Source organism: Perca fluviatilis, chromosome 11, assembly GCF_010015445.1.
Source record: "Perca fluviatilis chromosome 11, GENO_Pfluv_1.0, whole genome shotgun sequence".
Taxonomy (NCBI): Eukaryota; Metazoa; Chordata; class Actinopteri; order Perciformes; family Percidae; genus Perca; species Perca fluviatilis.
In genome coordinates, this window is record NC_053122.1 from 11,721,525 (window position 1) to 11,744,128 (window position 22,604).

Here is a 22,604-nt window from a genome sequence, read left to right on the forward strand (position 1 = left end):
GGAGAGCTCAGTTGAGAGGTCACACTGTACAGCTTGGTTAACTTGGCAGAACAGGTGAGACAGCTGTTCTGGTGACACCACATTTTTCGGGGTAATATTCCATTATTTGCGATTGGTGATATTGAACTACCTGGAAATCCTAAACAACACTGTAACACACTGAAAGTGAATCAAAGCTAATGCTCGTGTTTTGTATCCTCTCAGTTTGGCGACCACATGAAGATGAGGAATCAGCTTTGATGACCTACGGGTGTCCATCCCCACACCGGACCATTCGGCTTCGGCAACACATCCAACAAACTCTCCAGGTGTGAGGCTTCTACTGCTTATTACCCAGGAGGAAAAACTTAGTCTAGACCATTTATTGTATTAGTCATCAGGACCGAAGTCGTCCAAACTGTAAAGTCTGTGAAGGACTGAATATACCCAACGGCACCTACCTGACACGGAATGATCTGGACAGAACTGAGCTGAAGTGAATATATTGCTGGAGACAGATTAACTCGCTCACTCTCCATTTAAGAGAAATGAACTGAACTCAAGCTAACCTGAACTGACGTTGGCTGACTTTTTTTTTTTTTTTTTTTTTATACAAACGGCTCTTTTCTGAGCCCCTTCCTTCAAAAATCCCCAAACCTTTAGTCTCCAACCTAGGTTCCCTCACTTCCTCAGACCCTTTCCGAGGGTCTTGGACAATTGTCTCAAATTTTACTGAGGAGGAATTATCTCCTCCTCCCCCTAAAATCCTTACGGCCTCTTTCTTCCGTTCAGACATGGATCTTCACAGGGCAGCCTTCAAGATGGAGAGCTCCTCCTACCTGCCCAATCCCCTGGCCTCCCCGGCCCTCATGGTCCTGGCCTCCACTGCTGAAGCCTCTCGCGATGCCTCAATTCCCTGCCAGCAGCCACGTCCGTTTGGTGTCCCCGTTTCTGTTGAGAAAGACGTCCATTTGCCATTTAACAATGGTTCTTACACTTTTGCATCAATGTACCACCGCCAAGGCGCGGTCCCACCAGGATTCCCAAACAGGGATTTTCCTCCATCCCTCCTCCACCTCCATCATCAGTTTGCCCCACCTAACCTGGACTGCTCGCCAATCAGCATGCTGAATCACAGCGGTGTCGGCGCCTTCAGGCCCTTCGCCTCCCCTCCGGAAGATCGCGACGGAGTGCCAGGCGGGTATCAGTCTGCTTTCACCCCAGCCAAGCGCCTCAAAGGCTGCCTGGATGCAGATGCTTCACCCCACCTGCGCTACTCCGATGCAGAGGGGAAAGAGTACGACTTTGGCGGTTCCCAGATCCCTCCCGGAGGTTCGCCCAGCAGCGCCTTGAAAGCAGTAGAGGACAGCGGGAAAAAGATCTTCGCTGTGTCAGGCCTCCTGTCTGATCGAGAGACTTCCTCCAGCCCAGAGGACCGCATTGAGCGCTGTAAGTAACCATTCATAGCTGTTCTACATTGTACTGAAGGAAACTAGAATTACATACAGATGGGTGACAAAAGATAGGAAAAACATGAAAACAGTACCGGGCACAAGGGGGTCACTGAATGATTTGATGAGTATAGCGACGATGTGAATCATATGCAATGGTCTCTGAAGTAGCCAGTTCTCAACCCAATTAAACACCTACGGGAGATTTTGGAGCAACATGTTAGACAGTGCTCTCTACCACTTTTATCCAAAGACAAATGAGAGACTATCCTTTGGATGAATGGTTTTCATCCCTCGGCTAGAAATCAGAGAATTGGAGAATTTATGCAGGAGCGTTAGGCTTTTCTCCAGGCTCGTAGTTAATAAGACACTTCATGTTGGGTTTTTCCTTACATACATATTTAATACCCATCTGTATTGAAGGAAATCTTGCAAGGCATATTCATTAAAACAAATTATTGGTACTTGCATAATGTGCTCACATAACAATACATTTGCACAACACTCAAACTACAAAGACTTACACATAATGTTGTGAAAGTCTCCTCCAGTGCAAACACAAATCAGCACCAATATGCTCTTGTAATGATACAAAATGATATGTTGCATTACTGTGTGGCATGATGAAGGGTCGCACAACATACATTTTCCATTACGCGCTTTCTTTTAGCTTATTACAAATAGTTGCACTGATGTATGGTCTACGATACGCAATCTCACACTTCCAATGCTCATCCCACAATTTATCGAAACGGTCATAACAACTTAATCATATTCCAGGATTATTCTGTAGACAATTGTAATAATTAAACCTGCGAACAAGACACATGCCCAAACCTATACAGCAAGACACACAAACACAAACACACGCACACACACGCACACACACACACACACACACACACACACACACACACACACACACACATACATACACACACACATACATACACACACACAGACAAATTTAATTCTGACTCTCAAATTAAAACAAAAGTACAACTTGCTGCAATTTGTGAAATAATGCAAATTTGTACACACTAGCATCACACACACCAATAAACAATCCCATCTATGTTCTCTTGTCATCATCTCTCCTGGCTCTCTCTATCCGTGTTTCACAAGCCCACAAGCTCCACTGGTCACATTAGCATTCACCAGTGGAAGGATGCCATTTGGCCCTCACGCACTGGGAATCTGATTAGTGTTTGCGCTTGTGTGTGTGTGTGTGTGTGTGTGTGTGTGTGTGTGTGTGTGTGTGTGTGTGTGTGTGTGTTGGATCATGTGTGTGTGAGTGACTGGTTCAGAGACCGGCCATGCTCTTTGCCATCAGCATTCATCATAGCTCCATGCTGGCAGCCCTGTTGCCAAAAGATTTACCCACATACCCAAAACCTTGGCAGGCCATGTGTGTGTGAGTGTAATAGATGGGAGGTGGGAAAGGGGGTTGTAAGAACTCCAAGCACAAACACTCTTCCAGACACACAAACATCTTTCAGCATGAGCACCGATATTTCCTACACATGTCAACAAGCTGCATCGGCTCTCAGTGACAAATTAGGAGGCAGACAGAGGTGCGCCTGTATAATTTAACAAAAAAATTAATTCTTTGTTTTCTTCATTCTGTCTCTCCTTTCTTAAATTCACTTCACCTCTCTCTTTATGGTTTTACTTCGATATTACTTCTTTCATTCCTCCTCCACCTCTTGTGGAAAGAGGAGAGCCTGTGTGTGTGTGTGTGTGTGCGTGTGTGTGTGTGTGTGTGTGTGTGTGCGTGTGTGTGTGTGTGTGTGTGTGTGTGTGTGTGTGTGTGAGATGCATCCTTGATGGAACACATGAGAGACAGAGGCGACGACCTGAGACTGATCCGATAAAAAGACCACCGCAGGAGAGACAGAGAGGGTGAGAAAGAGAGGGATGAAGTAAGGAACGGAGAGAAGGAAATTGGGAAAATGACACCCGGTGGCTGGCTGGGGAGGAATGAGAAGGAGGAGAAAGATATCAAAGAAGCACGTAAAAGTGAGACAGTGAAAGGGACAGGAACAGGAGAGGGAAGAAAGAAATGACAACTCTGCTATGGAATTGGATCTCATTTTCATCTCATTAGACTGCTGATTTGAAACCTTTTTCACATGCGTTTGAAAAACACATTTTCTGTTCGTGGCGGCTTGGAGCAAAAGCTACTACAGTACTGGCAAAGTGCCTTGCTTCAAGTGAACTGCGGTTGTGCCATGTTATCACCACAGATTTGTGAGCATTAAGACTGAGGCCAGGAAATGGGTACAGGGCTCCTGTGCTGTCTTTTGGAACGGCTGAATCTGTATCTAATCAGGTTAAATCTTGGCACAAGTAGCCTCTACCTCTACCATAGGCTTCTAATGCAATTGGATGTGCAGAGGCACTGCTTACAGCAAAGAATTATGGGTTCTCCTTCACTGGTTTTGGCTATCCAGTGGAGGCGTAAAGAACAAACAACACTTTGGTACAATCCCATGAGAACAGTGCTCTTGCTGATTCACACACATATTAGCTAACTAGCAGCATTCGCGCTGCTTCACACATACCTCGGAAATCTCGCGGTGGAAAGAGGTTTATAATGCTGGGGATCATACAGTGTCATACCGAAATTCTGGTACAAAAGATTGAATGTTATTGGCAGGAGTTTGAAAATATATATGTATTATATATATGTAGTTTTAATATATATTAAAACTACTTGATTAAGTTTCGTAGGTTTCCAAAACTTCAACTCTTAATATCTTATGTCATAAGTGTGCTATACGTTTTATTGGCTACATGGTTCTAACTCACAAGGGTACATCCAGTGCAAGCATGACTTTGTAGATTCAGGTCTGGCTTATGGACTTTGAATCCATTTGTGCCATTAAATCTGTATCTTATCCGTGTTGATATTATTTACATGGATTCAATTTATAGCATTAAGATGCTGATATCTCTCTACTAAATGAATTACAGTGACTCTGATTATAGTGTTCCATGTTGACAGGAAACCATTTATCTTAGCTTAGTCCCCCATTCTTAAACACCCTGAAAATCTCATTTTGTACAAGTATGTTACTGTCCAACCCATTCTCACGCCTAACTCGTCAAATACAGCAGCTTGGTCAGTGGCCCTCAGCCTCTGATACGACGCGCGCAACTTGCACAAGGCGTCTGTATGAGATGCACCGCACCGGAGGTTTCAACAACTCTATCGCAGCCCTGTGAGATGACATAGTAAAAAGAGCGAAAGTCCGCATAGGGAGGAGGTCATAGTGGATATATTGGTCAGACAAACACAGGACTTTGACCCAGGAGACAGCTGTTTGTGTCCCGTGTGAAACCAAAACACAACGTTGACTTAGTTTAACTTACGTTATGTACGTACATACTTAACTAGGTCACGTGCGTGAGTTACGTATGTAACATACTAAACTAAGGTCACGTGCGTAACATACTTAACTTATGTCACATACATAAGTTATGTCACAAACACATTGATTTGAACCCAAACCATGATCTTTCCCTAAACCTATAACCAAGTAAATTTGTTGCCTAAAACTAACCATACCCTACCTAAGAAATTATGCCAGAGGGGTACCCAGAGCGTTAAAAACGTGACACCAAGGGGTCCTGACCAAGCGGCCGTATGTGGCGAGTTGGGAGAATTTGTTGCACTGTCTGGGCTACACGTCACATGTTTGTTTTATTATTCTCTATGCACCGACTGCAAATACATTGCAGGTGTATCAATTCTTTTAAGTCATCTCAACTTCAGGAGTTTTGACAAAATAATCTTAACTCAAGGTCCTCTCGCTACCTTTTATCTGGAGCTTTCAAATCTCCATTGGCTGATGATGGTCTTCATCATTAAATGGAGTTTGCTCAGTAATCATGTGGATAGCTTAGCACCTAGAAGTATAAACAGAACCAGCTGCATGACCACTGTTCAGTTTGGAGTATTTCAGGGCCTTAACGCCTCAACTCCATTTCATGCAATGTAGTAACAGAAAAAAAATGTTAAGCTTTCAGTGACGGTATCTTAAACGTGATGCAGATTCTTAATACCACTACTTTGCCACATGTCTGGCATTCATCCACTCATATCTAGAATATATGTATATACAACTTGGAAAAACCCTACAATCCTACCCTCCCTGCATCCAGTTCTGTCAAGCCTGCCACATACCACTCCAAGCAACAGTGGCCTACTCTGTGCTAAGCCCTCCCAAATCCCCCCACCGCACCGGCAGGCACGTTGGCTGTTAACTAAACCCGCTAACTTGTCAGCCGCTAAACCTGCACATAAAGGCCCCATCATGCCTTAAGAGGACTATGCATGTCATATTATTGTAAAAGCTATTAGCATTTAGTGTATTCCCATTGTAAGGTTTTAGCACAGGAATGAAGGGGTACAAAGCAGCGGAGGGTTTTGTGTGTATACAGTAAAAGAGAGAATGGAATTATGGGATGTGTGATTGGAATTAATGGGAATGTTGACAAATGACACTGCCCCAACCCCCCCGTTTGCTGTGCACTGTTTGTTTGTGGAGGGGATTTGATGTTTTTGCTCGACATGTCAATGTGAAGCTTTGTGTGTGTTTGAGTCTCAGTATCCAGCACGCTCCATCGTCTTTGTTTTCCTCTGCCTCTTACTTATCTTTTGTTCTCTCCATCATTTTTCCTCCACTTCCTCTCTCCTCCCCCTTTTGGCTGTGTATGTGCATCTCCCCATGTGAGTGTGTGACAGCTGTAGTCTGTTTGTTTACATTATCTCCGCTCTCCACATTCACAAGGCTAAGAGATTTACACTAAACCTGACCCTGAATGGCTAACCCAGCATCGTCATCTTCCTTTCTTCCTTACCTTTTTGTTTTTGTTTTCATTCTTCAATGGACATTTTCTATGCACACATTAGGAAAGGCCCTAAATACAAGAAAATAAGACTGGAAAAAAGTCAACAAGAAGAAAAAACATACAGCTGAAAAAGAAACCGAGATTTCTGGCGGGGAAAGAAAGAAAACACAAATTCTTTTAGCACAGAGAGAGGGGAAGTAACGTATGAGGGAGGGGGGGGGGGGGAGATAAACGAAAGGATAAAAGCAATAAGAAAAAAAAGGTTGTGGGAAGGAAAGAGGGAGGATGGTGAGATCGTGAGCTGAAATGCAGATCCCATCTGCCTGACTGACATAAAAGCAGAGGAATTCTTAAGACAGCACACCACAGACAGTTCGATATTGCTGCATTAGTATAGCAGTCACACACATTGTGCCTACTTTCGAGTAGTTTTAGTGAAATCACCTCGATGCACTGATGGAATGTGCCTCCTTTGATCTGACCTGGTGACGTTGTGTTAAAAAATAGTCCCAATCCAAAAAACTAGAACTCATAATGTGCCTGGTGACCTATTTCTCGTATTCTCATCAACATCAATAGCAGTTTAAACATTTACCAGAGTGCATCACACACAGCTGTTAAAACACACAGCGAGAGGCCTCCTCTTCATCCTCCTCTTCACTTTTGTTCTGTTCTTTTTTTGGTGTTGCCTCTTTTCTTTGTTTATCTTCAGCTTTTTTTCCCCTCTTCCACAGAGCAAATGTCATGTGTGTTGTTTCTTTCTGGGGTCGGAGTCGACCAAATTGTTGTAGCTAAAAAAAATAAATAAAAAGAAAGTGGGAAAAAATAAACCTCTCTTCTCACAAAGGGAAGATGGATGATAGTGATGCTGATGTTGATGGATGACAACCAGATTTTGTTTTGAATCTTGTTTCCATCTTTAGTGCTAAGCAGTCATTACTGTGGGATTTCTGCACTGCACGTCCCACAGACAACTGTCAATCAAACTCTGTGGGTGGGGCGTCTGCAAGGGCCATTATTTATTTAATTAATGTCAGTTTTTTTATTTTTTATTTATTAATTCCTTTCCAATCCGTTCTTCCCCTGCTATGGCATGTAAGGAGTTAATAAGTCAGCCAAGGAGACAGAACGCTCATCTTTCTCCTCGTCTTCACAAAAATCTGCCCTCCTACCCCTACCCCCCCCCCTCCCCCTTCCATCTCTGCCTGTCACGGTCTAGTGGCAGGGTTAGTTAAGTAAGAGTGTTCTAATAATTAGGACTGGGACTCGCCTGCCTGTGTGTGTGTGTGTGTGTGTGTGTGTGTGTGTGTGTGTGTGTGTGTGTGTGTGTGTGTGTGTGTGTGTGTCTTCCTGTCAGTGCTTAGCCAGATGTTAAAAGGCTTGTCCCTCTCATGTTGCCTCCCTGTCAGTCTCCACTTTGTGCCACACACACACTCAGTCAGTCAGTCAGTTACACACACACACACATACACACACACACACACACACACACACACACACACACACACACACATACACACACACTGGGTACTGTCCTACTTGTGGTGGCTTTGTTTACCCCCAAGTGTGTGCCCTTCTGCCCTTCTGGTAGCTCCCCCAGGGTGAGGAGTGTGCGTCTGTTTCCCTATCAATACCAGCCTTCATGCATCTGATCCATACAGTCCACATCCAGGGGGTAATGGTAGTTTTTGGTTTCTAATTATTGGGAATTTTGCTCTTAGAAACATTTATTTTTTAAATGAAATAGTTATTGGAATCTGAGAGTATTTCTCTTTCAAGCCATTCCTTTCTCCTCCCCTTCCCTCTCACTGGGTGGCAACTGGAAGCCAGCAGCAATTGTGTGTGTGTGTGTGTGTGTGTGTGTCACTTGGTGTGAGTCGTCTTGCGGTCATTGTTGCGACGCTGCGCAGATCAAGGATTAGTCGCTTCCTGTCGAGCCTTTTGTCGACCCAGCCACTCCATTTGGACACAGATCACTGTGTGTGTGGGTGTGTGTTTGTGTGGGTGTGTGCGTGTGTGTTGAGGAGTAGGTTACACAAATGAGCTGCTGGAGCTGGTATAAGGCAAATGAAGGAGAGCAGATGAGATGAGAAGATTCCCTCTGTGGCACCCTGCAAAATATTCTCTAGCCTCAGAAGTCATTTTAATTGTTTTTCACTCTTTAAATGGGACTTTTTTCTTCTAATGAGTGAACACCTCTCAATATGGGGTCATAATACTTCCCTTGTTCCCACTGCTGTTTTACTTTGGAATTTTCTAGAAACAAAGGAAACGTGTAAAAACTCAGGTAGACCACTCTAAGGACAGGATGTCACTCTACATTCAGGGAGTTCTCGAAACAGGTTGCTTTAAAGGGAAAATGACACAATTCCCATTGCACAGAGACAGTCTCTCTCTCTCTCTCACACACACACACACACACACACACACACACACACACACACACACACACACACACACACACACACACACACACACACACACAGGCCCAGGTCTGTAACGTCCCCAGTTCCGGAATTCCACTTTGTTCCCCTGGTGATGTCAGCTTTGGCCAATAAAAACCCTGCGTTAAAACTCCACTGAGCCTCATACAACCACAGCACACCTGGCAACACAACACACATTTAGCTTTTATTATGCGTACACACACACACACACACACACACACACACACACACACACACACACACACACACAAGCTCACATAAGGTCATGGCATACCACAGCCCTGAACTGTCTTTTACATTCTGTTACATTCTGAGTTTAGTGGTGAAAAAAGTAAATGGTCTCCAACATGTTTATCCTCTTCAGTGAAGCTGAAGAGAAAAGCTGTGATAATCCACTAAGTCGTGGTTTAACTTGACCAAAGACTCCCAATTAAATTGAAAATTGTATACAGTGTTAATGTGATTCTACTCTATAAAGCTACATAGTGTACGTTCACGTTTGCAAGTGTTCCTGCAAGTCTGGCAGAAGCGAATCTTATTTCTCAGGAGAGCTCCAGCATTTAGACACCTCCTAATAGAGGTGTGTTAAAAGATTCTCTTATCGTTAGTCTGGCATTGTCTCTATTTCTCTTCTCATTTCTTCCTCTTCTCTTTCTCTAGCCTACCTCTTCCTCCATCCTTCTCCTTTTCAATCCATTCTGTCCTCATCTCCTCCTCGCCCCCCCTTCTCTCCTCTCCTCTTCTCTCCTCAGTAATCTAATCTGCACCCAGTTTGTGGATGCAGTCTAGTGTGACAGGCCTCCCCCCTTTGCTTCTCTCACTTTCACAGACACACACACACACACACAACAGACAGGCCCGTTTCCAAAAAAGCCCATTTGCTTGGCAGAGCCCACCCCTCCCAGTCTTGGTCACACCCTCTTTAATATTGAATTATTCATCAAATCTGATTGGTTCCTGCTGATGGCGGCCATGATGCGAACGAACAGTTTGTGTGTGTGTGTGTGTGTGTGTGTGTGTGTGTGTGTGTGTGTGTGTGTGTGTGTGTGTGTGTGTGTGTGAGAGAGCGAGGGGGGGGGGGGTTTGGGTTCGAGATCGTTAGCTGTACTTAACGCACTGTCGCTTCACAAAGCTGGACTGGCCCGTTACACACACACATGTACACACACCTTTTTTTTTTTTTTTTTACAAGAGTGACTGAACCACTTGCACCTGTAGATTTTTTGGAAGTGAAACACATCTTCAAACAAGGAAGAAGGATCTTGTTTGTGTTATTATTTGACATTGAACTATTCTTTCCCTGAAGTTGAAAGTTGCAGTCACTGATCAGACATCACTGTGTATCGTCACATTTGATTTCTTCCTCTTTGCAACTAAAAGTTGACCAAATGGAACAACGCTTAGCATCTGCTGCGAATAAAGGCCTTTAAAGTCCCTTAGAAAGGTGAAACAAATCAATAATGGGTGTTTTATATGCATGCCAGAGTGTGTGTGCATTCTCATATGATTTGCATGCACCAGATTCTACACTATTCAATATTGGGAGTGCACCCTGTAGCAGCAAAGGTCTCATTGAAGTCTGTGTACAAACAAGCTGTTTTATCACCTTCACTTCCTTAGAATGTTTTTTGTATTTTTGTATCCTTTTTGTCATAGCAAATTCTCGCGAAATGCTAATTCCCATGCTAACAATTTAATGACAGCCATTTGAAGTGCTCCAACCAAAAGGCCATCTGAGAACATTGATTTAAACGGGGTGTCCCTTCCATGGAAAGTTCCCCTGCTTGTGAGACGCTTCAACTCCAAACATAATGGTGCATGTCTCTCCTACGGCATGATCAGGTTTATCCACAATATTCCCCCGCACCTCTAGTGTGTTTGTACGCGTGTGAAATTGCATTCATGCAGCAGGCTTTGTTAAAGGCATAAACAGTCGATGATCACGGATTTGCCAGCACTTCAGAAAAAGACGCGGATAAAGAAAGGATGAGTGTGTCGATGTTTGTGCACGTGCGTGTGTGTTCGTTATCTCAAATGCCTCACAAGGCACTCCACGTTGACCCTGTGGTGCCTCTGCATATCTAAAAGGCATTAGAGGGACGTAGAGACGGTCTGCCCAAGGTGTTTTTTCCCCCCTTGTGGTTGAGTCCCTAAGCAGAGCTGAGGCACACACACCGCACTCAGGGTTCAGGTAGGGACCTTTTGTTTGCAGGTGAATTTTCAAATGAAGAAAAGACTTATTTTTAGTGAAACTCGAGAAACACAAGTTGCCTCTTCAGGCTCATTCACACCCTCTTCCTCCCTATCACTCATTCCCTCTATCCCTCCCCCCTACCTCTCTCCCTCTCCCTCTCCCTCTCTCTCTCTCCCTCTTCTTCTTCTCCCCCGTCACCGGGTGTGTGTGGAAACCCAGCCCACTGTTCAGCAGATGAATAATTTAGCGGTGTGTGTATCATCTGTTTACCGTGCTAATCCATCTGTCAGCAGGCACCTATCGATTTGCGCCTGCCTGGTAATTGTGCATCCGCGCCATACGCACACACATATGCGCATACACAAACACACACATGCGTTTGCCAGACGTGTGCGCACACTCTGTGCGACTATATGATGTGCAGGTTAGCTCATATTCCGATCCTGTAGTTGTCAGCTGGCCACCCAGACACTTCATTTGCACTGAGTGAAACTGATTTTAGGGTCAAGGTCACACACAAAAAAAATCATATTGGCTTCAATTGAGTTCAGGATTTTATTACAGGCATTTATGTGTTTGTGGTTTCTTTAAATGATCATCTGATGTTGGTTATGGTTCATGCTTTCATCTGAAGACAAAGCAAAAAATGCACTTGATAATATAAAATGCACCTGCAAATGTCCATAACACCCACAATTGGGACATACAAGCCTGTTGGAACGAAATAAAACCACTTAGATATATGACATCACAAAAACCTGGATGTGTCCATTAGTTTTAGATCTAGAAAATAGGACAAAAAGACAACTACTTTGTAAGACAAAAATAGTGACTCAAGTGAAAAAGTACCCTCAGCAGTTGTTCAGATGGGAGATGCAGTGGCTGCATCGATTCTAAACATCATCTCAAATCTGGCAGTGAAAGTGGGAAGTGGGTAAAACTAAGGGAAAGAATAACAAGTCTCCATCTCATCGTTGTTGTTTCAGTTCCGAATTCCCTCTTTTATACATCACTCACTTAATCCTCCCTCTTGGTCTTTGAATTCCTTCTTTCTCCCTTCATCTTTTTGCTTTTTATATCCAAGCCTTCAGATTGTTAGGACTTCTATGCAGTAAGACTTTACTAAAGACTTTGTCCCCTCTGGGTTTATCTTGTCACCTAAACACAATTTGTGGCCTTCTGAGCATTTGCCTCGAAATAATGGTGCTTTAGTATGTTTTTTTTATAGAATAATTAAACTTCTAAGCAGCTATATACTATCCTTTATGGTTTTCACTTTACAATGGCTCATTAAATAATCAGTCTTTGGACATTTTAACTGACAAGGGAGTACAAAATAATGTATATACTTCATAAAATGACTTAAGATTTTTTTTTATGCTGAATATTAAGCACAGAGATAGAAAGAAATCGTTTCCATTAATGCAGAGAAACAGTGGGAGACACGGAGCGCAGTACTATAATGAATCCATGTGTGACCATTGATGGTTGTAATTATCAAATGGCTGGTTTTAAAAGCTCATTGATTGATGTCATTAGCTCCATGAGTGATTACTAATTGCTGTTAACCACACAGGACACACACACACACACACACACACACACACACACACTCACACACACACACACTGTATGAAAGCATTCATCAAACACCGACACAGTCATACATCTTTACTGATTATTATTGGAAGGATAAGGAGCGATCGAGGGACACCGCAAAATGAAATAATGTAAAGAGCTGAAGTAGAGGAAAGAAGTATGTACACAAGGCTTGTTAACATGTTTTTTTTTTTTAACATTATCTCTCACCATCACTTCATTCTTATAATCCATATGATCCATTTCAAATGGCCTTGGGTCCTTTGATCAGCTTAGTAATCACATCCATTAGACGTAATTTTGAATTATCCCGAGGAGAAATATCCAGCGTTTAAGACTATTATCTACTTAACCCTGTGGTGTTTTTGTGCTGTCAGACCTCACAGCCCACTTTACAGCTGCTCGACAATAAAAGCAGTCACAGCGATGATTTACATTCAATAATCATTCTTTAGAGATTCATGTTTATTTGTTTGTCTGGAAAAAAAACAACCTTATTTCAACCTTTATTTTATGCTCCGCTTAAAATGTTCACATTTTAAATCTTAGAGGGTTTTTTTTGGAATAAGGACAATAAATCACAGTGCAGTCTGGGAAATATAATGATTGATTGTATGTGCTTTTTGAATGTTTGGATTTTTTTACCAAATCAAGCAAGACTGCCCAAACTGTAGAGCAGAATGACATTTTAAGCAACACTTTGTGGCCATATTTCTCCATCAGTTTCTTCCATCTCCGCTTGATATTTGTCTCTTTTAGTGTTTTTTTTTTTTTTTTTGTGCAAGCAAGGAAAAAGTGTAGTCAGGTGGGTGTAAACGGTTGCAGTAGTTTGCTTTGATGAGAGGTAAAAGTCAAGAGCAAGAGGCTAATCTGGTACTTTCATGTGTCTGTTTTTATCCGAATGCATTGCACTCTTTCTTCTTTGTGTTGTGTGTGTCCTACCCTGAATCACGACACTTGCCAAAGCTGTGTTCTGCTGTCCAAACTGGGCTTTTCCACCACCCTTCTCTCACACACTCACACACATACAGTGCAGGTGTACACACACTCAGCGGGGTACGCAGCAGGGTTCATTTCGACGTGGAACGTTTAATATCACATCCCTGCGGCAAAATGCTCGGAATTCTGCCCTCCTGGAGAAGCGTCACATCTTTGTGTGTGTGTGTGTGTCTCCTTCCATCTGTGTGTGTATGTATGTGTGTGTGTGTGTGTGTGTGTGTGTGTGTGTGTAGAAGCAGGCAGGGGCTTAGCAGAGCAAAAGAGAGCAAATCTGTCAGCTCTCCCTGGGCAGACAACCCTTCTGACCCTCATTCAAAGACATATTGATTCTCCTCTACACCCAACAGGGGAGGGTTTGTGTGTGTGTGTGTGTGTGTGTGTGTGTGTGTGTGTGTGTGTGGGCGAGTGCACAAGTGCTGATCTTTCCTCTTCGCTTCCTTCATAAGCACAGAGCCTTGTTCCTGCAGCAGCAACGTGTAAATAACTAAAAAACATATTAAATAGTGTAATCACTTTATTTGTGACTCCACATAGACACCATGAAAGATGGAGATTATTTCAACAAGTAAAACCGCAGATCTTAAAACATAGCCTGACCTAGTTTGCTGTTCTTCAGGGTTTTTATCTGTCTTGCTCTGTTTCCCCTCTTACATACATAAAGAAATAGAAAAGTCAGTGGGCGAAAAAACACAAACTGAGCCAGCCACAGAGACGAGCTTTCAGCTTTTCTCTTATCTTAGCAGTAACACCGTATTAAACCTAGCTGTGCACTTGTTAGCTCTGCCTTGTTTCCAGGAAGAAGCCTAATGACCTATGGGACGTCACCAGTCGGGTCTCTTCAGTCTTTTAGGGACCCTATGTGTACTTACATGTAATTGTCAGAGCAGTGTTGCGCAAAGACTGGGTCAGGACCTAAAGGCCAGTGGTGGGAAGATTAAAATCAACTCCCCCCCCCCACACACACACACACACACACCCCAAATCACACTGAAAATGGTGTTGACAAAAGCTTCTTGCTGTGAAGTAACTGCGGGGTCGGTCCACCACAGGACAATGAATACTCGGACATGGTCTCTGTATACTCCACAACAGCATTCTGCAGCGGAAACAAAGTAAAAATCACTTCTTCACTTTCCTGCCGAACTATTGTGCTATCTGTTTACCTAATGAATGTCAAGTCCTATATTCACTCTTCCTTTTAGCTCTGTTTTGGTCTCCTGAGAGAAATCCATCTGGCTCTCATTAGTGGCTAAATGCTTCACCAGCTAGGTGCTAACTTTGTCTGTCTACCGTTTGGTGCTGGAAAGGTACAGTGGGTTTATCAACACAGTAAAGTTGCACACCAAAACAATCAAATTATGCAAATTCCGTAGAGCTGAGAGGAACTGCAGAGTTGGGTGATAATCACCTATGGGTTCATGACTACAATCGACACCTATCACATTACACACAGGCATTTAATGCATGTTTCATAAAAAAACAGTCATCGGTGCTGCTTTAAAAAAAACAGTAGGAATAAATAGATTTAACCTGCATAGAAAAAAATAACACATTTGACTTTGTGTCAATGTCGTGAAGGCTCGTTGCATGTATGTGTGATTTTGTGTGTGCTCGCTGTTGGGTCACATGTCTTGCGACCTGGCACAGAAGCACAGCGCGAGGTCTCTGGTAATGGCTGGTCGCTGGGGGCAACCGGTCACGGCAGTGTGTGATGGAGGCTAGTGTGGGGTGGGAGGAAAAGGCTCCGACATGGCGGGGTTGTTGTCTACAGCATGGAAGGGTCGTGGTATAATGTTGGCAGGCCGCATGCTGACCCTGCTCCTGCTAACACACACACACACACACACACACACACACACACACACACACGGTCAGTGGTATAAGCTGAAAAGTGCTGGCTGCAGTAATGAAAGGCAGGTGCACTGGGAGGCTGCCGGAGTAATAGGAAGAGAAAATGAGAGGGGACAAAAAGAACAAGTGAAAGTCAAAGCAGGTGGGGGAAAAAAAAGAACGGCTGATGGACTTCATGTGGATGATGATGATGTTTAATGTGTGTGTGTGTGTGTGTGTGAGTGTGTGAGAGCGGGACAGAGACAAGCAAGACAGATAAAAGACCAGAGGACAGGCAGAAAGTGTGTGTGTGTGTGTGTGTGTGTGTGTGTGTGTGTGTGTGTGTGTGTGTGTGTGTGTGTGTGTGTGTGTGTGTGTGTGTGTGTGTGTGTGTGTGTGTGTACACACTTCTGTTTATGTGATCTGGATAGGTAATGTGTTATAGCACCTGAGGGCACTTTAACCACCCCTGTCGTCACTGCATTCCTAATTACCCTTCAATACACACATCGCACACTGAGGTGGCTGATGTGTGATGTCTGGCATCAGGCATCCATCACCTTCTTACGCACACACACACACACACACACACACACACACACACACACACACACATCAATAAGTGGTCAGAATGCTAATTGTAGCATGTGACCAGAGGGTTGACAAACTAACCAAGGCCCTATTTAAATATTCAGACTCCTGCAGACTAAAAAGTGTATGTCACCCAAATTATGCTAATTATTTTTTATTACCTAAACAAAGCATCATGGTGGCTGGAGGCCTCAGTTAAATGGTGTACAACTGGCAACACTGCACAATACATGTGATAATCTGCAACGTAATGTGTTGTTTGGTCTGTGGCCTAGAAACCTGTACCAGATGGCATCAAGGGATGCTGGTCATGTTAATTAGATGAACGGGATCCAGCAATTCAAAGCTAAAAGATGGATGGAAAATTGATCAGTTTTAAAAATCATATGTTTTGAATAATTTGTTAGGAGGATTTCCTCTATAACTTACTAGATATCAGCACTAGTAGCATCTTTTTTATTTGACTTTGTCTCTGTTGGGTTCCACTAAATGCCATTACATTATGATTGCACCACAGGATAGAACAAAAATGAGGAAATGAGTTCTGGTAAACTTGCACTCTCTTACACTTTGTGCTTGACACAATCTGGCATTCTGAAACAACATGAATGAAGAAGCATGGATTTGAATTTGTGACTGAACTTGATTAAGATCATATGAACACAATATATATACACACCTTGTCTGTATCGGTTTCCCTCTATATCTCCTTGTTCCTTTGTCACTGTGTCTGTCTCCCACACACACACACACACACACACACACACACACACACACACACACACACACACACACACACAGAGTGCAGGCCACAGATGGCATGGTGGTGTCAGGGTGAGAGGGGTTTGTTAGGATCAAAGAGCTCCAGTGTGTGGCCCCTCCACCCTTCACTTGCTTTCTTCTTCTCTTTCTCTTTCTGTTTGTCATTTTATTCCTCCCCTTCCTCTGCTTTCAATTTTGCTTCCTCTCCCCCCCACTCCCCCTTCTCTCTTCTCTCTCTCTCTCTCTCTCTGTCTCTCGCTTCGTCTCTCTTCATTTTTCCCCCTAATCTGTCCATCAGAAGTGTTGATAAATTATTCATGCCTCTGTCTGTCCCCAAAGCCTTGTCACCTCTTCTCCACTCGCCGGCTCCTCTGCTTCCTCTCCTATGTTGCCTTCATCCCTTCCTCCCTCTCTTGCCTCCTCCTCTCCTCTCATCTTCTCTTCCCTCCACTCCACCTCCTCCTCCTCCTCCTCTTCCTCTAGTCTTGCAGAAAGCTCGACCACACACGACCTGCCATCAAAAACCAAAGAGGTACAAGTTAATAAAAAGATTTGAAATGAGCAGCCAGCAGCTTTGAGCTATACCTTAATGGTAATGGTTGTGTAAAATCAATCCAATATAACACAGGCTTGATGTTCTTAATATTGCTCAAGATTCCCCCAAATATTCTTTTTGGCTACACATTTTTTTATCTCATCCCTTTATTGGAGGCTAAACTATTTGTTTTGTCTATGGCAGGATTGACTGAAGCAGCTTTCAGTTACATTATTATGGCACTTTCCTTTATTTCTGCCGGAATCTGTTAAGTCATCATGATGCACGTTTATGCCTGACTCCTCTATTACAATGAGGAAGCAAATGACAGAGGGATGAATGGATAAAAGAGAAAGAGAAGGCATTGAAAAGCACTAAAGACCTCCCTCAATATCTCCTTCCTCTCTTTCCTCCACACCCCTCTGTGTCCCATATCCTGCTGGATGGAATGCAAATAAGAGTAAAGAGAAAGAAGTAAAAGAGGTAGAGTGAGAAAAAGACAGAGAAAGATGCAATTGAAGGAGTAATCTCAACATTCTCTTCCCAAACAAACACTGGTTTATGTCTGCTTATACAGTAGAGCACTGACTTCCAAACACACCCATTCACACACTCACACACAGTTTTCAGAGAGATAACGTTTGCTGTGGAAAGCTATTAATCATAGGAAAATCCAGATGAATACAAAGTTTGGGAGTCTAGTGATTAGTGATAAATTGCCTTGTATTTCCCCATAGGTGGTGTGTGTTTGTGTGTGTGGCGAGGATTGCATCTTAGGTATCAGTATGTGTGTGTGTTGGCTGATACAAGGGTGTAAAGCACTTGGGCTGAACCCTCGGGATATTAGAATGCGGCTGTGTGTGTGTGTGTGTGTGTGTGTGTGTGTGTGTGTGTGTGTGTGTGTGTGTGTGTGTGTGTGTAGGCATGTGTGTGTCTAGGCATGTGTGTATGTGTCACATATGGTCTCTCTCTCAAAAGATGGGCCTGTCTCAACCACTCTCATCCGCTGTTACCGCGACGATTAATACATTTAAAAAAAAATGTCCCCTCCACTTTCCTCCGGTGCCGGTCACACACACACACACACACACACACACACACACACACACACACACACACACACACACACACACACACACACTGCTCACTATTCAGCTGAGGTTACTGCAACATCAGCAGCACACACTGCACTGCCTTTAGAGGCTGATCAATCTGTACTGCTGCTCGCGCTGATGAATTACAGAAGTCAAGACAGAAAGAAAGAGGGAGAAATGGAAGGAGGGAGGGAGAACGGGGAGGAGGAAGAGGAGAGAAGACAGAGAGGAGGAGTTCAGGACAACAATGAGGAGAGAGAGGAGCAATAGGTGGGATGATGGGTCTTGAAAAGAAAGCGTATAAGAAGAATAGAAGAAGTTGGATATCCCTGCATTACAAATGAGATGGAATATTTGGAGAAGAGGGTTTAGGAAATTGTGTATACATATATATATATATATATATATGTATACACAATTTCCTAAACCCTCTTCTCCAAATATATACACATCATGTAGCCACTCCAGGTTCAAGGATAGACAGATGGATGATAAACAGGAGCCGAGAACTTGAACGTCATCCCTAAAGCAGAGACACATGCATAATATTGACTTTAGCGGTTACATTTTGACGTACAGGCGAACTTTATGTCCAAGACACAGCAGAGACATGTCAGGCTTGAATAGATATCTTTGTTTGGCAGGGAGATAAATAGTTTTACGGATTGGAGACTTTCTGACGTTATGTTGTTTTAAAGAGCCGTCATAGAGCCGTCATAGGGTTCGAGATTGATAATGCATGCAGTGTTTTCAGGCAGTCTTGCCAAGAACCGGGGTCAAGTGAGCAGTATTTTATCACGATATATTGTTCTGATGCTCATTCGGTCATACAGACCTCTCTCAATTCGTTCTTTGGTATCATCACATTTTAAAAAAGGCCTGTTTTTTCATTCCAATAAAATCTGCCATTAGTGGATTTGCTCGTGGAGGCAAAATAAATCCACGGCAGAAAATCTTTAGTGTCAAGTTCCAAGAGGATCCGAAATGGAGAAAGCTATTGTGTCTTGTTAGTGGTGTTGCACCATCCACTTGATGATACAGGAGTCAATGGTACAAATAAGTCTTTTGAATAAATGGTGCAAACTTATGGTCCTGTTAGCGACAGGGCAAGCTTGTTTGATCAGAGCTTTTCCCAATACAGTTTCAATAAAACTATTGAATGGAATCATGTACAATCATCATACAAAAGGCCAGGGAAGTAAATGGCCCTGTACAGAGAAAATACAAAGAAGCTCAGAAATATATTGTGACTCACTAGTGCTAGCATGTTACCGGCTTGCTAACGCGTTAGCGGAAAGCTCTCCAGCGACAGTTGTTCACCAACCAGCCGAATATTTCTAAAAGATATGCAGATTGATTTCGCTATGCCCCTCAAAACTTTTTCTCAGTCCCAAAATATGGCTCTGATCCAACTTGTGTAATTTTTTTTCCTGTTATTTCTTTCTTTTCTTAATAAAACTAATACAAGATTTCTTTTAAAAGTTTACGGTTCTGACAAAGCTCCAACAAATGTATTCAAGCGTAGCGTTTCAGATTGATTTTCATTACTTTATCATACTGATGGTTTAAAAAAACATTTTTTTTTTTATATTTAATTTTTTTTTTTTCAGCATTTTTTTTTTTTTTTTTTTTTTTTAAAAAAAAATTTTTATATTGGGGGAAAAATAACAATAACAATATTATATAACAATCCAGGTTAAACCCGAATATACCGCCATTACGAGCTTTGTCCACAACATTCTGATTATTTTCCCTGCATTCCTCCCCCCTCTATCCCCATTTTTATCAAGTGTCTTCTGCGTCCACCCATCTTATTTCATTTTCTCACATTTTCCCCTCAATGAAAACATGATTAAACTTTAGAGTAGGTGGATTTACCCTCTGCTATGTCTTAGACAGTATGTGAAATATATTTTTTCACGCCTTCCCTCTCCCCTCATCCTCGCCGGTGATAAATCCATAGCTATCTATGACAGCTTTGTTGCTGCTGGGAGGCCCCTCCTGCCTTGTTCGGCCGCGATTCCAGTCGACAGCTTTAGGAGCGTGTCTTTATTTAAGAGCTGCTGTAATTACACAGGCTTTAGCATATGTAGACGGCCAGATATGATTCAAACCACCACGACAGGGAGAGGGGAGCTCAACGGGTGAATGAGAAGAGAGATAAAACACAATGGAAGAGCAAGAGAGAGAGAGAGACAGAGGGCGAGATAAAAGGAGGAGATGGAGAGAACGAGGGGAGGAAAGAGACAGAGAGGGAGAGATATGGTGAGCAGGGCAGACTGATGGAGCAATTGAGAGACGAGGAGGGGGTTAGAGGAAGAGATATGGTTTGGCAAATAAAAGAGGAGCGCGGCGCTGCTGCAAACTGTTCGCCTTATGATGCCTCATTAGGGCTTAGGGCTGCAGATAGTGCCTGTTAGAGAGATCTATGGCCTCAGCGCTGTGAGAGAGAGAGAGAGAGAGAGAAGTGGAGAAAGAGAGAGAAGAAGAGCAGAGAAGAGAGATGCAGATATACACAGTAAAAACAACAAGAAAATGAAAAGCAAAGATTAAACCTGCTGTGTGCAAAATTTCCCTTTAACAGGATTTTCATATTACGTGTGACACTTGTATGATTAACGCAGATAAATGCTTAAAACTAGTCTTGTGTCTTGCGATGGGTACTTTTCTGTTATATTCGCCTTGATGTTTTGGTATCCAAGACCTATCCCAGTGAGGTTTTAACCAGTTTTACACATTTTTTTTAATGTTAGCGCTCCTCTCCTGACCCCAGTTTCTTCACAAGTGACAAGTGGACAATGCTAAATCTAATGCGAGCAAGCCTTTTGAATGAAGTGCATCTTCCATTATAATACTGAAATACTTTTATGTTATACATAAAACCCTATGGACACTTTCTTATCCACAAATTACAATAACTGCAACAACAATAGAAAGATTTGTGTGGGGTCAAAATGTCATACAGCTTTAGGTTTTAATACTTTAACCTTCATTTTTCAAACTACGTGTAACTGCAATGTATTCTGTTATTGCAATTAAATTTATTAACACTCATTAGTTACTTCTTTATGTTGGTTTTTGCGATGTCACTGGCAGGGTCCACCATTCACTCGCTGGATTTGTATGGCGTTCACATGCACAAGAATTCCCAGGAAACGATACATTACCATACTGGACACAAGTTGGAATGCGTCCATTGCACATACTTGTGTGCATGCGCAAACTCTTTCATTTTGTTGGCCGGCTTCCTTTAGCCTACTTTTTTATACCAACTTAATACCATAAATCCTCTCGGCCCACAGTTTGTTTGAGTTGAATGGACACAGATACACAACTTACTTTGTCTTCTCTCTCCTCCAGTGGTCGATAAGTATGACATATTGAACAGAATTTAAGTACTTATTGTTAATAAGACGTTCTTAGCATTGCCACCAGTGACCAAAGATGTTCCCAAGTGAAACAAAACTTTGTTTCTATTATAAAGAGTACAAACATATAAGAAATTATTTTTCCTGTGGTGTAGTGTTTTGCCAGATGCTGTTACAAAAGTTGAGCCAGGTAAAAAAAAAAAAAAAAAAAAAAAAAGGCAACAACTTTTGCTGTAAGACCTTGCATTCTTTGGCATAGTCCTGTGCCATGGGATCCCTGCTGTGTCAACACAATGGTCTAACTGAAATGAATGAGGAGGCTACATTTTTCAGACACGGTGTTAATGCCAGACTGAACACGGCCTAATTTGACATAGCAACAGTCAAGCAGAAAGAAAAAGTGTGATTTGCAGAACAAAGGACGGCGAGAGAGGAAGCAGAGCAGATAAGGAATCGGACACTATCCAGGCGACACAGACAAGGAAAGAGAAAGACCAAAGACCACTAAAATAAATGTCTCCTTTTCTTCAGCATGTGTAAGAAAGATAGCAGATAGTATATCACCAGGCTCCACAAGCACTAATTAGGAGGCCGGATTTTAACAAGCAGAGAGACACACAGCGAGGCAGAGAACGAAGGAGGGACGGAGAGGAGGAGACGGGAGGAAGGCTGAAGGCGGACCGTTAATCCACCGTCCATTGTCAGTCGTTACAGGAGGAACCGTGTTGGTTGTTTCGCCATGGGAGACGACCGTAAATCTACGATGCAACCTTTACACACTGCGCGCACAATACGCACAGATGCAGCCGTACATGATACCGCCTGACACAAGTGTAGCCACCCAGTGACAGATTGCTTTCATCAGAGAGACCACACAAATCAACTGCCTACCACTCTC

General features: G+C 42.9%; 1 protein-coding gene across 11 annotated transcripts in view; it reads left to right on the forward strand.

Moving 5' to 3' along the window:
- The first annotated feature begins 592 nt into the window (after positions 1-592).
- The window catches only part of rnf220a (ring finger protein 220a), a 152,378-nt gene continuing 130,366 nt past the window's right edge, over positions 593-22,604 (forward strand). For 3 of the 11 annotated variants that reach the window (XM_039815307.1, XM_039815309.1, XM_039815311.1), the window contains exon 1: positions 595-1,428. In XM_039815307.1, coding sequence (XP_039671241.1) covers positions 774-1,428 — 655 coding nt within the window. In that variant the 5' untranslated portion in view covers positions 595-773. Of the gene's footprint in view, positions 1,429-22,604 lie in introns of all 11 variants that reach the window. The other 8 variants (XM_039815308.1, XM_039815310.1, XM_039815312.1 and 5 more) reach the window with 6 other exon arrangements.